Source organism: Chrysemys picta, chromosome 2 (genome assembly GCF_011386835.1).
Source record: "Chrysemys picta bellii isolate R12L10 chromosome 2, ASM1138683v2, whole genome shotgun sequence".
Lineage (NCBI taxonomy): Eukaryota > Metazoa > Chordata > Testudines > Emydidae > Chrysemys > Chrysemys picta.
Window position 1 is genome coordinate 4,422,627 of NC_088792.1, and position 15,470 is coordinate 4,438,096.

Consider the following 15,470-nt stretch of genomic DNA (forward strand, 5'->3'; position numbering starts at 1 on the left):
GGTGTGGTGTAGCTCAACTGAGCCTGAGGCTGCAGGGTGTGTGTGAAAACTGGAAACGAATGAGGAATAAGGGAGGCAAGTGCTGTCACTCATAGACCTACCAGATCATCTAGTCCGCTGCCCTGGGTAGCACAGCAAGGTATTACAACCCATCAGGGCCCCTGAAATAGCAGGAGCATCCCACACTGCAAGTGTTAGTACCTCTCTAAAACTACCTGCTGCACTGGAAATCAGGTTGAGATGACAAGCCACCCTTGAGCGATGTAACCTTTTGGCAGTAGGGTACCGGCTCCACTCACACACGACTGCTCTCGCTCAAGCACCAGGCCTGCAGCACCTATGGGTTCAGCACTATGATTTAATGGTAGTTTCGCCTCTTTCCTCCCATTGTCACTGATACAGCAAAATAAAAACATTATGCAGCTGGGGACATGGGGGGTCATATTCTAGGCTGTTTGGCTGCAGTCTGTAGCAAGAGAACAATCTGCTTTGAATACAGTGGTTAATAAAGGACAGAACCGGTTACTACTCTATCCCTTTTTATTGTCTTTAATCTACTGTTGTAAAAAGATCCAGTATCACATAACAGCCACTGAAGTATCCCAATATCACACTAGTTCTGAACCATTTAGACAATAGCTTAGTTTTTTTTACCTGCTGGAAGGGAAAAACCATACTGTTTATTGTACAGACTGAAAATGTAAAACACTGGTCAAATTATTGTGACAACCTGTCAAGCAAGTGAAATGGAGATGAAAAGTTTTGCATGACTACAGGGTCCAAGACCGCCAGGCTGCCTGGGACAGCCCCTCCCTCAGGTGCAGTTCTGAACAATGCTACTCAAAGAGAGCCTGGAGCTCACTGCCACCAATGACATCTGGTCCCTTGTAACCACCCCCAGTGAGCTTTCCCACCCTCTGCCCGTCCTTCAGTCCATAGCTAGAGTGGAGCGATTCCATCTCCACTCCACCAGATGGAGTGCTTCAGTTACAAGGGCAAGGGCCTGCTTCATGTCTTTGCCACAGTTCTAGCCCAGTGCAAGGCCATAACAGGCTAGTTTTTGCTCCTGTAGTTAATCCATACACGGAAAGCTACTGGCTCCCGTGTGGGAGGATGGAGCTCCTAGTGGCGTATTACCAGCCCAATTAGAAGGGTAACAGAGAACCCAGTTACAATACTGTGCCCCATACCTAGACTCTGGGCTGGGCTGGGCCAGGCCTAGTTATGACCTTTTTCCATCACACAGGTGCCCCTGCCAGCTGCCATTAGGGTAGCATTAATCTTTTTTTAGTTACAAAGAGCAGTAGAAATAAAAACAAATCGCAAGTCCAGTGACCACCTTTCATTTCCCTGCTGGGCAGATCAGCAGTAGCCGTAGCAGTGCCTGTACGAGCAAGCAGACGGCTGCAGCGTTAGGATACAGGACTTTCACCTGCGCCTCTGGTGCACTTCATAATAGACATCATCTGCAAAGCGACTTTCCGATACCAGCTCAGCTGTAGCACTCTCCAGCCACCCGTCTCACACACTTTACAGACATTAGTGAATTTATCCTCACAACAGCCCTGTGAGGTAGGCTGCTATCTTCATCGACAGCCAGGGACTGGAGACAGAGCTGGGATTAGAGCTCTTGCCTGAGAACGTTGTGCGTTAGTCACAGAACCCTCCGTCTGTGCTACTCTGGTCCTAGGTCATAGAAAACAGGGAATAGCATTACTCAAGGAGACAGGCTACCAGAATGAGTGGCCTCTGCAATCGCTTTATGGGTTGCACAGGTTACAGGGAGCTGGCCTCCTTGACAGAGGGAGAACAAGAAATTTAAAAAAATAAAAAGCAAAAAAGGACAAAAATACAGGCAGATAGAAACTACATGACATCTCACACTCCTAATGCCAACACTGAGCTTGATTTGTGCAGCAGGAAACCACCTCTAGCTGCCACAGGCTCAGAGATGCCCTCGGCATGGAATGTCGGGTCCAGACCCTCCCGGGGCTCGCTCTCCCTCTTGCCTCTTCAGCCCGGGCTCAGCAAGTGGAAAATTAAGATGACAAACCACCACCCTGCAGCAGAGCTGCCAGCTCGGCTCTGGCTGGCCCCGACCCTCAGTGCAGGAACAGCCATGAGCTGAAAGTCCAACTTCCTCCTAAGTTGAGAGCGGCCCTCAAACTGGGGAGAGCTGCTCTGGGCACGCCCCGCGGGGTGGAGGCGACGGAAGGGTTGCAGGACTCAGCGGTGTCGATTGCTTTCCAGTTCAGGGGCTACGACGACCCTCGGAAGTGGCTTTCCATTGAACTCGGGGGCGTCAGCACTTCCAGTCCCTTCTGTGTGTCTCAGCAGCGGCCGACGCCAGGGTTGCGCTGGTTCCTCCTACACGATGACCATGCCCGGAGCCAACAGCAGGAGATTCTGACAACACTGATCTTCTAGGATGGAGAGAGATGACTTCACAAGGGATAAATAGAACTTTATTTAAATAAACATTTGTGAACATCTTTATACAAATTACAAGTCCCCACGCTCAATCCTCCACCTCTGTCTAGGCGCCAAAGCTGCCAGGAGGTCCCTTGAGCAGATCCACCAGGATGTCAAGCAGCTGGCTGTGCTGATGGTGCAGGTCCCCCGGGATAGCAGACATTTCGTAACACAGGCAGGTCTCCACCATCTTGGAGAGCGACACTCGGAAATCACGCAAGAGGCGGATCGTGTACGAGTCTCCTTCCAGTACCAGAAGGTCACTGTCGGTCAGAGAGACCGTCGCCCGCCAGCCATCGTCTTGGGGGAAAAGAGAGGAGCAGTTGAGTGGAGTTAACCAGCAGGATGGAGCTGACTGGGCCCAGCGTGTCACAATGTTCTGGAGCAGGAGGGCCTGGTGCAGACCCACCCCATGCGCCCTCAGTTTGCCAAAGTCTGAGATCCCCTCTGCACACTGTGCTCTCACCTGCCGGAGCACTCAGGCTCCTCCACACATTTCGGGAAGGAGCAGCTCGAGGTCTGTGCACATGCGAAAGGGAGACAGGGAGAAGCAGCTGATGGCATTACCCTCACTCACTCCAGGCTGCTGCCTTGGGAAGGGACTGGGAAAGGCCACACTAGCCATGAACAGGTGGTTACGGTCCCAAGGCTGTACAGACCCTGGGGCCTGCTGAGGTATTGCTTACATCTGGAGTGATAAAGCTGCATCTCCCCGGGGAGGAGAAATTGTTCCTCAGCTCCAGCCCCCACCTCAATCACCAAGTGACAGAGTTTAGGCTAGAAGCCATTGTCTGCCTCTTGCTGGCGTAGCCACACAAGTCAGGCCCTCGAGCGGTCGGGAACTGGGCCCAGCTTGTGAAACGTTAGCTGCCGAGCACGAGATTTCACAAACACCTGCTTGTTCAGACACTGTCTGGGTCTGGCAGCCCTTCCTGCCTCAGGTGCTAAGCCAGCCAGAGGGGAATGGTCCGAAAGCCACAGTGTATCCGTCTGATCAGCATCCAGCCCAAAGCAAGAGTCCTACCATGCAAGCCGCAGAGGACACAGAACTGGGAGCAGGCAGGGGAAGGCTGGGAGCGTGGGCTCCAGCAGCTGGGTGGAATGGGCAGACCAGTTTCTAGGTAAGTAACCACTGCCTCCATGGTGCTCGAAGGGTTAACTCTGCCAGGAGCTACCAGGGAGAAGTCACACAGGAGCAAGGGCGCCTGCTCGGACAAATGCCTCAGTTTACACCCCTCTCCCGCCGGGGGCAGGGCCCGAGCAGAGGTGGGAAGGCAGCACTGCGGAGCAGCACGACCGGGAGAGCGGGGAAACCAGCCGTAGCACCCACCTCGGACGTGGATATCCGTGTCAGTCATTAGCAGCACGGCCAGCGGATGGACCTGGGAGGAGTCCCGCACAAACACCCCGCCGTTGGACTTCACCGCCATGAAGTACGTCAGCCAGCGGCTGTACAGCTTAGAGGCCTCCCTGGTCAGGAAAAGCAGGGGGTTACTGCGGACCACATGCAGGTAGCTGCTACCAGCCCACCTCACCCCTGCCACGCACAGCCCAGCGCAAAGGGACGGCCCTGTCCAAAGGGCGAGGCCAGGCAGCCCTGGAACAGTGGAGCTCCTCTTCGGAGCGGCAGCAGAGAGCGGCCCCTGCAAACCCGCCTAGGAGGAGGTTCTAGCCCCACTGTCGGGGAGCTCACTCCCTTCCCCGCGGTGCTGGCCTCAGCGTGCACCAGGACTCTCTGCCCCCACGTTCACACCCTCACGTCTGCCACTTGCCTGTTGATGGTCGACTTGTGCAGCAGGACGGTGCCAGCCTTTGTCCGATAGGAGTAACTGTTGGGCTTGAACTTTCCCTGCCGGGTGACTTTGCCTTGTCTCACCTGGGAACAGGAAAGGCACCTCAGCAAGCAGGAGAGTCAGTTTACACACAGGCCTGCCAGGTGCTGCTGGAATCCAGGGCAACCAGCAAGACCGGAGCAGGGATTTCCCTCCTGGCCACCTGAGCTGCTGCGGCAGCCTTGCCCTCTCCCTGCTGCTGGCAGGTGACAGCTGTGGGCAGGAAGACGTGCTAGCCAGCCCTGGCTGCTGCAAAACACGTCACAGGAGGCAGAGGATTGGGGAGCCCAGCGGGGGAGGAATTGTCCATCGCCTCCATGAGCCATGGCTGGATGAGCACAGGCCTGTGGTTGAGACCAGACGGCCTGGCTGGTTTGGCAGTGGGAGAGATCTGGGAGGGGTTGAGTATGTCACACGGGATGGGGCGCAGGCAATTTGCCCTCGGCCGTGCCCTAGCAACAGACACACGAGCACAGAGCCCCAGTGGAAGGAGAGTGATCGCAGAACACAGCCCCCCACCCCCACCCTCTCACACACTATGCAAATGGACAACGTCCAGGGAGCCAGGAGATTGTGGCCCCACCGCACAATGCCCAAGAGTGCTGGCAGCCTGCTGAGCCCTGGGACAGGGGCAGCCACAGGGGAAGGGAGGGAACTCCCATCACCTGGGGGGCTCCTACCTGGATGAGGTTGGGGTAGAGGCCGGCCATGAGGACGCCTTTCACCAGCTCCTCCTCCTCGCTGTACTGGTTGCAGGCCGCAGAGGGCATGGTGCAGTCTGAGGGCGCCGACACCAAGAAGGTATCGTAGATGTTCTCGGAGAACTGCTTGACAAGGCCTGCGGGGAGGAGCCAGGGCAGGTTATGAGCACCCGGCTCTCAGCACAGGAGCCGCTGCCCACCCCTCTGTAAGTCCCAGCTCACAGCCTGTACCCAGACAGCTGCCAGCCCTTTCCCCACTCGGGTGCTTCACCACGGAGCCTTTGCTCCCTTCCCTCCGTGGGATGGGCACCCGTGGTCAGACACAGACTGACTCCTGCGGAAGCACCCACACCTCTCTGGGTCACGCAAGGCCGATTCACTCGCTGTCAGAGGCAAATGCCCGGCCTGAGGCTCCCTGGCAGTTTCTGTGCAGAGGGGCAGGAGGCCCAGCTGTGCAGTCACTCGAAGGTTGGGGCTCGCCCACGAGGGATTTGCCCAGAGTCTCCCCCCACCCCCCACGTTCACCCCCCCTTCCCACCCCCATTACAGCCAAGCTCTCGCCCCTTGGGCATGGCACTTGCTCCTGCAGTGGGAGGGGCCTGCAGAACTCACCGTTGATGAAGCGCAGGCTGGGGGCGTAAAGGAAGTAGTCCTGCAGGTAGTTATCTCTGGCACGGCTGTCTCTGCGCCTCAGCACCTCCTCCCAGCCGGCCACGGCCCTGACAAAGGCCAGGTGATCGCTCCCGCTCTCTCCGCTCAGAATGGCCTTCGCCTAGAGCCAGGAAGCTGAGTTAGATGAGCAACAAACCCTCTTCGCCCCCTCCCTGCCACGGCCCCGGCGGGCGGCCCTCACCTTGTCCACCTCCGCTCGGTTCTGCAGGCTGCTGCTGAAGGGGTCCCGAGTGAGGCAGGAGACGATGACGAGCAGCGGATGAAGGCAGCGATAGATGGATGCCAAGACAATGGCTTTGGCCAGCCGAGGGTCTGTGGAGATTTGGGCCAGGCGTTTGCCCAGCGTGGTGAGGGCTTCCCGCTGATCCAGCACTCCTGCAACAGAACCCCGCCAGGGGGCACATCCATCAGCCTCCCCGCAGCACCGCCAGGACCGGGAAGGGGAGGCCACTGGTTTCAGACACGGTGCCAGGCAGGCAGGGCAAGTACCCTGCAATCTGACGCAGGAGACTGGGGTGCCAGCCAATGAGTCACCTCCAGGATGGGCACGGCCCCCTGGGTTCCAGCCACGAACCTTCAGGAGTACATTGCCCCGGGGGAGTCACTGACCCCCAGCAGCTTCGGACCTCTTAGGAAAGAGTGAAAGGGCTGCAAGATGACCACGTGGTCAGCTGAGCACCCAGCTGTAACTCCTGGAACCACCACTCTCCTCCCTCTCTATCTACCCCAATAACCAAAGCAGTGCGCGAAATCAAGAGTTAGACCAGCACAAGCTAAGTGAATATGGCTGGAATGGTTCCAGCTACTCCCCGCTCTGATCGAGGGCTCAGATCCCACTCCAACCCAGAGCAAGAGAATCCCGTCCCAAGCCCAGCATCTTATATCTGGACAGGCGCTGTGGCCTTTCCACGTTCAGAGTGAGCTCACCAATTTCCTGCAGGAGGATCACAGCTTCATCCACAGCTTTGATGTCAGGGCTATCCAAAGCCTTGGAGAGGAATTCGACTGCCTGCAACACACACGCAGAGACAACATGAGGTTCCCCAGCGCAGGAGCGACTCTGACCCACGCAGAAGAATTCTCCACCCTGCCCAGAAATGGCTGCTCTATATCGAAACACTGGAATGTCATTTCCTCCTTTGCTTACCCGCAGGGAGCCGAGTTCAGTGCTCTGCGTTTCCGCATGGCACCACGTACGCCGGGCGCTAACCCTGGCTAATCTGCACATTTCCCTCTGGGGGGCTCCCTGCATTAGCACTACTGTCTAGGGCAGGAAGAGGTGGCGAAAACGGTAGCTCACTGAAATGATAAGGGGAGTGTAGGGAAGCAAAGTGAAATTATCAGTGCTCAGGCAAACAGGATCTTTAATGAGTATCCCTGGACAAGACCATAGGGCCCCCTAAGCATGGTGCTGGCACACAGGTTCATTACCAAGTCTCGGGGAACATCCTACCTACTTATCAGCACCTCCTGCAGCACCCTGGATTTCCCCTGTTTACTACCTGCAGACCTGAGCTCAAAACCACTGACTGGAAGGGGCACAGAGTGGGCAGAAACACGCTGGCAGAGGGAGTTCCGCCAGCACTGTGGTCTCCGGGCCGTGTGCTACACCTACCGTCTTCTCTGGCATGTGGATCTTGGCCTGCACCACCAGATTCTCCAGGGGAGTGCGCAGGATTTCAGGAACCTGGAAAGTGGGCATTTTGTCCAGGCGGCTGCGAGGGAAGAGGTGATAGGCAAAGCCCGACTGGCAGCGGCCAGCACGCCCTCGCCTCTGCACGACATTGGACTTGGACACCCACACCGTTTCCAGGCAGGAGACCTGGGGGAAGAGGAGCGTTAGAGGCAAGTGCTCCTGCTGCGATTTAGTCTGTTTCACCAAGTTCCCCCTCTAGCCCAGAGAGCCAAGGAACCCCTGCCCCAAGAGCTGTCCATGTCACCTAGCTCAGACCTAGCTGGCAAGCTGCTTCTCTAGTGTGCAGAGTCCCACTGCAGGAGCTGGGAAGCTCTCCCCCTTCTCCTCAGTCCTAGGCCAGTGAGCGACACCCACACCCATACACCCCTTTGGGGGCCAAGTGCTTTGCAAACAACCTGCTATAGGGACTAGACACAAAGGGTAACTGTACCCACCACCGAGATGCAACTGCCTCTGGGGCTGAACACCTAATCAGGAGCAGCAATAATGAACATTGCAGCAAGCGACAGGGGAAACTAGGTATGTAAAGTGTAGACACTTATACTGGGATTTGGAGGAGGGGAGAGCTGGATAAAACAATCCTTAGTTGATTGCAGAGTGGACAAGGACCTTGCTTGTCCATTTCATACAAACCCTGGCATCTCAGACACACACCACCCCCAGCACTACGGCGGGGCATTGGAAAGAACCACGGGACCTTTACCTTCCACTAAGGCAACCTCCAGAGTTGGGCAGAAGGGAGCTTGATTTCACACGTCTGCCAAACGGCAGCAACAAACACACAAGCTATCCCACCAATCGAACCCGTGTTCCTGTTGTACTGCCCTGCTGCAATGACCGCAGCCAACAAGCCGGATATGCATGCGAGCCAGCTATGCACAGCTTAGCCTCTGCCTTCCTCCTTCACGGCTTCTCTCCCTCATCCCTGTCTGAGCTGAAGGGAAACGCCAAGTTTGGCGCCATCTGCTGGACAAAGTCTGCACACTCCCCCCCCTCCCCAATATTCAACAGCACATCCTTTAGCTCAGTGATTCTCAAGCGCGGCCACCACGACTTCTGGAGGGAACAGGCTGTCAATAGTCTATTTTAACTGTCATAACTGAGGCCACCATGAATTTGCAGTGGCCACACATGCAGCCACGGCACAAATTCATTTGAGACCCAGCACACTGCCTCGCTGAATGCTGCTGGCTCCAGGGAGAGGGGCTCCCGGGGGGCTGGGCATAGTGCTATGCTGACGAAGAACCCGCTTTAAATCCTATTCAGTCTCTCTCGATGTCTGGGCAATCAGGAGCCCAGTGTGCGGCAGAAGCACTGCCTCATGCCACTATTCAACAGCGCTCGCTCCGTCTGGTGGAGTCGCAGCCGGCTCGGTTTGGCTACTAGGAAGTGACTGATGGGAGTCTGTTAGGGAGGGCTGTAAGGCAGGGAGATCTACAGAGGGTACTGAGGGTGGCACACGGACAACAGGATTTGTTCAGGGGTGAGTCTCCTGGTGCACACTGGGGCAGGCGGTGCACTGGGAGGGAGTTGGCTCAGACAGCCAATGCTCCCTGCGCCATCAGTCACAATGGCCAAGGATTTTTTGTTTTTGACCCGCCTCTGAGATTTTGGGAGAGGAAGGAGGGAAGGAAAGCAATTATCCCTGCTCTGCGGAGATCACATACAAAGTGACTCAGCGATTCAAGCCCTGAGCACCAAGGAGTTAATGGCAGGCCGGGGGCATCTCAAATGCTGCTTTAAGAATCATGCATCAGCTGCAGCGTGTTCCAGGAATGCACACAAGACACACGGGGCAAGGAAGAGCCAGCACCTTAGTTTTGAGGTCATAGCGCTCCTCCTTGTGAGTGCCGCTGTCCACCACATGCACTATGTCATTGATGGTGATGGAGGTCTCAGCAATGTTGGTAGCCAGGACGATCTTTCTCACTCCAGGCGGGGGCCGCTGGAAGATGTTCTGCTGGTCCATCATGGGGATGTTGGAGTGCACTGGCATGAGAAAATGCAGAGTTAGCCCTGTCCTGCTCTGCCTAACTGGTGCTGACCAGTTAGGAAGGTGGTCAGGTCTACTCAGCCCTCCAGAGCTCTCCCTATACTGCTCATGCTCTTCCTTCACGTAGGCACCTTCTCTCAGTCCCCTGCGAGAGGCTGGGGTTAGTCACTGCTGTCACATGCAAAGAAAGTTGTTTCTAACGTTGGCATTACTGTGAACAGCCAACCAATGGTTCTCCCAGGCTTACTCATCAGACCCACCACTGCATCCTCCAATAATCCCAAAACCAACTTTGGAAGGGTCAAGCACAGTAAAATGAAACAGCAGATGGCAAAATACTCCAGGTGCTGCAGATAGGAAGGGCTCATTTCAACCTCTGTGACCTAAAAAAAAAAAAATCTCCTAATTGTAGGAGATGTAGTACCTCCTCCCACCCACAGGTGGAGACATTCCATTCTGCATGGTTCTTGCATTTCCACTTTTTAAAGAGGACACCACTTTTCCCACCCCACTCTTCCTCCTGGCCCCGCTTAGGTGATTGGGTCTGGCTCAGCTATGACGTAATGCCATCTGACCAGCAGGGGCTGCGGCCAAAGGCCTGTAACTCCATCCCACACATTTCCTCTTATGGCTCAGGGACCTGGGGAAATTCCCGACAGCAGATGGGCTTGCATGCTGAGGGCCCCAAAGAACAGCAGGTAAGTGGAGCAACTGGCCCAGAAATAAGCGAGCATATTTCAGAGGAGAGCAGCTCCTGCTCACACAACCCAGCATGCCACAGCCTGGTTATGGAGCTCGGCCATTTGGTGTGTGGCGGGAAGGCACCAGATATGAAACACTATTTTGCAAAAATGTTTTAAAACATCCCATTGGGATAAGAACTAAATTACATGCGCAGTGCAAAGCTGCACCTAGAATTCGGAATCCCACACACCCAGCCCTCACTCTGCCCAATTCCCTGGCTCCAGCTTACAGCAGCTGATTCAGGGGCTCTGGAGTTCATAGGTGGAGATTCCCCTTGCTACGCCATTTAGGAGCTCAGCACATATCTACGGCGAACAAGGCATTCGGTGGGTTCCATGATGGCAGACAGAGTGAGTTTGTCCCCCTCATGTCCCCACAGGCCTCAGCAGCAGCAGGCCAGCATGGCCTGGGCAATCCGCCCCAAATGTACAGTTAGGTGACAGGGTTACCAGTGTGTCTGATGCATCCAAACTCATTCTGCATCAGACAGCAACAGCTGGAAGTGTTACCTCGAATACCATGTTTCAGCCCCACCCATCTCTCCCTCTCCCCCAAGCACTGGAGAGCCATCTCACCTGGTAAGACAAGGTACCGGGTGTTCTGAGAGCCGAGTGTTTCCAGCAGGCGCTGCTGAACTCCTTTGATCTCCTGCCAGCCAGGAAGGAAGCAGAGGACCCCACCTGCAAAGGATCAAGTGCAGAACAGGCAACACAGAGATGCATGGAGCTCTTTTCCAAGCTGCAGACAGACACCGTGACTCTAACCTCTGTGCCAGGTCTCCCACACTCCAAGGAGTCCTGGGGAAGCCCAGTATTTTCCCGTCTAGACTCAGAAACTTGAACAGGAGACTAACAGGTTACCAAGTCTGTGGTACCGACCTATCAGGCATGATCACCACTGAAACCTGTCGGACACATGCCCATACAGATCACAGACAGCACCAGGTGAGCCACCCCTCCAGCCTGGGGACCCCGGGGAGTTACAAAATCAAATCAAGAGGGAGAACATAGTGGGTGATTTAATACATGACGCAGCCTGTCAGAGCACTTGGACACAGTATAACCAACTCCTTCATGGTGGCTGGCTCATGGGATATTCTGCCATTGAGATAGACAGACAGCACCAGGTGTCCTCGGATCACAGCTCACTGTCATGAGAGGAAATGGCGCTTATTAGCTTTGAAACAGCCAGACTTCCTAAAAGCATAGTTTCGAAACCAGCCTTCATCCTTCCTGGGGAGATGAAGCATTCTAGGCAGTTTACTGGGAGGAGCTCAAGCTTAAAAAAATAATCCGAGATCCTGTCTGCTCTGTGGGAACGTAAGATCCCTGGGCACTGGTACAAATGCAGCAGCTGCTGCACTTCGTCCTAGGGGTGTGGCTGCATTTCAGTGGTACAGTGTGTCGACATCTCTGAAGCCCGATAATGCACGTTGAAAAATGCCATGCAGGTCAAATAGTATTTGCCACCACAGTAACCACCACTCTACCCAGTGTCCAGACACCACGCTGCACGCTCCAGGAGATTCAAAGTAAGGTCACTACTCTCCCGTACATGATGCAAAGTTGCACGGTGCATTCGTACAGCGGGTTACTTTATCCCCAAGAGACAGACGTGCCAACTGACGTACAGCTACTGATGCGATCTCAAGAGACTTGGGAACGTCACCCCCTTTTTATTATATGGCCACGCTTTACACACAAATCCACTTGCTTGGCTCACTCTTGTTATGACTGCGATATGCAGGCCCAACAGTTACCAGGGAGTGCATCCTTTGCTGACAAACTCTTCAGATCTTCTTGCAGCCTCAGTGAATCCCAGACATGGGGTCTCTCTGTAGCTTCGAGCAGCCCTGGGCACAGGGCAGCTGCACACTAACGGCAATAGGGTTTACCCTGGGCTGCCTCAGGGCCAAAGAGCTCAGAGAGCAGATCCAATACAAAGGGGTTGATGGCACATTCACACAGGTGCTTTCAGGCATCGTTGACCTCAATTTTGTGGCTGTTTCACCACCTGGACCCAGAAGACAGTGCTCTCAGCCAGCGCAGTACAAGGATCAAGGGCTGGTTTTGCCAAGTACCTTCAGTGCCCATAGAGAAAGACAGGATGCCAGCCCCTTGCAGGAGCCAGCCCTATTTTATGGATCTGATCTGCTTTGGCAAAGGGTCCAGGCTTCACCTGCTCTTTCCCCATCCTCCAAAACCCCAGGCAAGGGAGAAAGTAAAGCAGCACCTACCTGGCTCTCCATGGGCATCGATCTGGAGCACAAGGTCAGTGATCAGCTCAAGGTCGAGGACACATTCATCATCTGATTGCTGAGAAACAGGAGAGGATATGTAAATACCAAGATAGCGGCAGTGACCCAATGGGCTGGGGAGAGGGGTGCTACACACCCCGCAGCATCCCCCTAAGATGGCAAACACCTTTAATAAGAGATATGGGCTAGTAGTCTGATCACAGCACTATGAGCCAAGAACTCCAGGAGCTTGAATTTAGGCTCAGATTCATTCTGGTCACAACCTCGGCTGTACAGTGAGGATACCACCTCCCTTCCCCCATCTGTGAGCGTCTGCAAGTATTTGTAAATATCAGCATTACATATGAAATGGTCACCATCAGCTCATTTAAATCATGGATTTTGGTGGGGGCAGGAGGGTGCTGCGTGAGACTGGGACGTCAGTGAATCAACTGGGCAGCACGCGGCAGCAGCTTTTCTTTGCAAGCGAGAAAGAGAGCGCACCCAAGGAGTGGGGCAGGCATCTGGAGTGGTAAAGGCCTTTTAAGAGGATAACAGAACCAGAAAGAGTAATGCACTGTGTGTGGGGGGGAAGGAGGGGAGAGAAGAGAGATTGGACACACCCCAGAAGCCAACAAATATTATGAAGAATCTATACACAGGGACGTGTTCCAGGGGGACGGAGTTCAGGAAAATATGCCCAAGCTGCAGCATGTATCCAAGGACAGAACTATCTCAAAGCATTCAAGTGCAGGCAAACCCATAGGGAGTTAACATTTCATTACAACGGAGCCATTGCCAAGGAGTTTAGAGCCAAGTCTGAGATCTGATTCAGACTTTAGACGAAGGTCATAAATGGGATCTAACCAAACCTAATGGGAACCTCAGGGGGTCTGGGCTGGAATTAAAACTTTGCCAACAGCTGGCAACGCAAACCCAGCAGCACTGGGCTAGCGCAGAAGAAGTGCAGCAGGAAGGAACTAGCCCCAGCCCAAATCTCTTTTCACCGCTAGCCATCCCCGGGGTTAGTGCCATAGACAGGGAAACAAATCAGAGTGCGCAGCACGCTCACCTTCACCTCGTAGTGCCGGTGTCTGTGCCGGCCCAGCTTGGCCAGGATCTCTTCCAGGTAATATTCCTTCACTGGGTACATGAAACCTGGCACCTTGACCACGGGGCAGTCCCCAAAGTACTGCGAGAAGCGCTGGTTGTCCCCTGTGGCGCTCATCAGGACCAGGCGCAGGTCTGGGTTGAGCTTCTGGATGCCCTTCAGCAGGATAAGCAGGAAGTCGGTGTTGACGTCCCGCTCGTGGACCTCGTCCACAATCACGTGGCTGACCCCCTCCAGGCTGGGGTTCCCTTGCAGCTTTCGCAGGAGGATGCCCACCGTGCAGAAGAGCAGGGCTCCTCCCCGGGCTGGCGGTTTGCTCTCCAGCCGCACCTGGTAACCCACGTTCTTCCTCATGTTGGGACCCAGCTCCTGCGCAACCCGCTGGGCGACCGAGATGGCGCTGATCCTCCTCGGCTGGGTGATCACCACGTTGCAGCGGGCACCGCGCCCCTCCAGGATGTAACGCTCCAGCAGCAGCTGAGGGATCCGGGTGGTTTTCCCACAGCCGGTGTCTCCTGCTATGACCACCACAGGATTCTGCTCAATGGCCGACAAGATGGTGTCCTTGTGAGGATCGACAGGCAGCTGGTGGCTTTCCAGCCACAATGAACCCCTCCTCTTCCAAAGGGCCAGGAGGTTCTGGCTCAGGCGCACCTCCTCCCCCTCCGACATGGGCGTGTAGGTCTTCCCTGTGATGGCATCACTGATCGCACCAGACTCCTTACTCAGGTTCATCATGTCGTCAGCAATCCGAGGCCTGGATTCCCTTGAGGCCACCGGGTACTGAGGGCGGAGGAGAAAATTGGCACAGACAGATGCTTAACTTTGAAGCAGCTCCTTAGAACACAGAACGCCAGGAGGGCATGTTGCGGGGTCAGAGCTGGGGACCAGCAGGCAGGATGCTGGCTTTGGCACCGACTGCATGGCCAGGAGCAGGTCGCAACCTGTCCTTTGGGTAATTCAACTTCTACATTCTCATTTTGTAAAGACTCAGATCAGAACATAACCTCAAAGCATCCCCTTTGCTTGGCACACCAGCCCTCAGCTAGCCCTCTACGCTTGCCTCATTCCAAACCTTGTGTGGAGCACTCAATCCGTTCAACAAAGATTTCAGAGCCCTGATAACTGACCCTCCATGCAGTGCCCAAGACAGAACAGAGAAACTGCAGCATCATGTAGTGGTCACCCAGCCTGCCTGCCTTCCACCCCCATGCAATCCAATGCTACAAATAGGGTAAGTGCCCCAGGGCAGGGGCCAGGCCTTACATGAGCAGTGCTTTAGGTGCTGTGAAATAACCCTATCCCCTCAGGCAGTCAGGCCAGCTGCTGTTCAGTTATACACAGCAACACGACAGCTTGTGGCAAGAAATGAATCTCAGATCCCATGGAAAGCACAAGGGGGTTTTAGGGAGCAGAACGCAGTTCCTCAGGTCAGGACTCGGCCAGAACATGCCTATTCAGGTTTAAAGGACTACAAGCGTTTTAGAGCCCACAAGTCAGGATCTCAGGAGTTGGTCTTACCCAAAGAATGGCACTTCCAGCAGCACAGCGCTTCCCAGAAACAGGCCAGGACACTGATGCTGTACTGACTGCAGAGTACCACCATCTACTGGATACTGGACAACCACCCGAGACCAGCCTCTGTCCTAGTGGAAGTGGGCACAACTCTCACTGATTTCAGCATCCCAGCCTGGTTCTGGGTTGAGAATTGAGACTTCTTGGTAAAGTGCCTTGTGTAACCAGCACCTACTGCTCTAGGACCCTTACAAAAGTTGCACCCAACATTTAATGCATTCAGTGCCATGAGAGAAAAATCCCCATGGGCCATCCACAAATACTCGCAGCTGCTTATCGTAAGCCAAGTAAATGAAGCAGAGATCACTGTATAGTTAGCACAGGCGAGCTTAACAAAGACAGCAGTCATTACCCTGAATGATTTGTGAATAAGCCAGTTCCACACCCAAGATCCCCAGTTTGGGGGATCACCAAAGCAGCACTCTCAGTACACAGCTG

The 15,470-nt window shown here is 54.8% G+C and overlaps 1 protein-coding gene across 10 annotated transcripts in view; it reads right to left on the reverse strand.

Annotated features, from left to right (window-relative positions):
• Positions 1-525: 525 nt before the first annotated feature.
• DHX30 (DExH-box helicase 30) overlaps positions 526-15,470 on the reverse strand; it is a 39,212-nt gene continuing 24,267 nt past the window's right edge. For 8 of the 10 annotated variants that reach the window (XM_065586692.1, XM_005295098.4, XM_024109731.3 and 5 more), the window contains 12 exons: positions 13,419-14,240; positions 12,347-12,425; positions 10,686-10,790; positions 9,187-9,362; positions 7,293-7,499; positions 6,605-6,686; positions 5,859-6,052; positions 5,618-5,777; positions 4,985-5,142; positions 4,245-4,348; positions 3,803-3,942; positions 2,444-2,772 (listed from right to left, as the gene is read on the reverse strand). In XM_065586692.1, coding sequence (XP_065442764.1) covers positions 2,537-2,772; positions 3,803-3,942; positions 4,245-4,348; positions 4,985-5,142; positions 5,618-5,777; positions 5,859-6,052; positions 6,605-6,686; positions 7,293-7,499; positions 9,187-9,362; positions 10,686-10,790; positions 12,347-12,425; positions 13,419-14,240 — 2,463 coding nt within the window. In that variant the 3' untranslated portion in view covers positions 2,444-2,536. Of the gene's footprint in view, positions 2,424-2,443; positions 2,773-3,802; positions 3,943-4,240; positions 4,349-4,984; positions 5,143-5,617; positions 5,778-5,858; positions 6,053-6,604; positions 6,687-7,292; positions 7,500-9,186; positions 9,363-10,685; positions 10,791-12,346; positions 12,426-13,418; positions 14,241-15,470 lie in introns of those variants that run through there. The other 2 variants (XM_005295096.4, XM_065586688.1) reach the window with 2 other exon arrangements.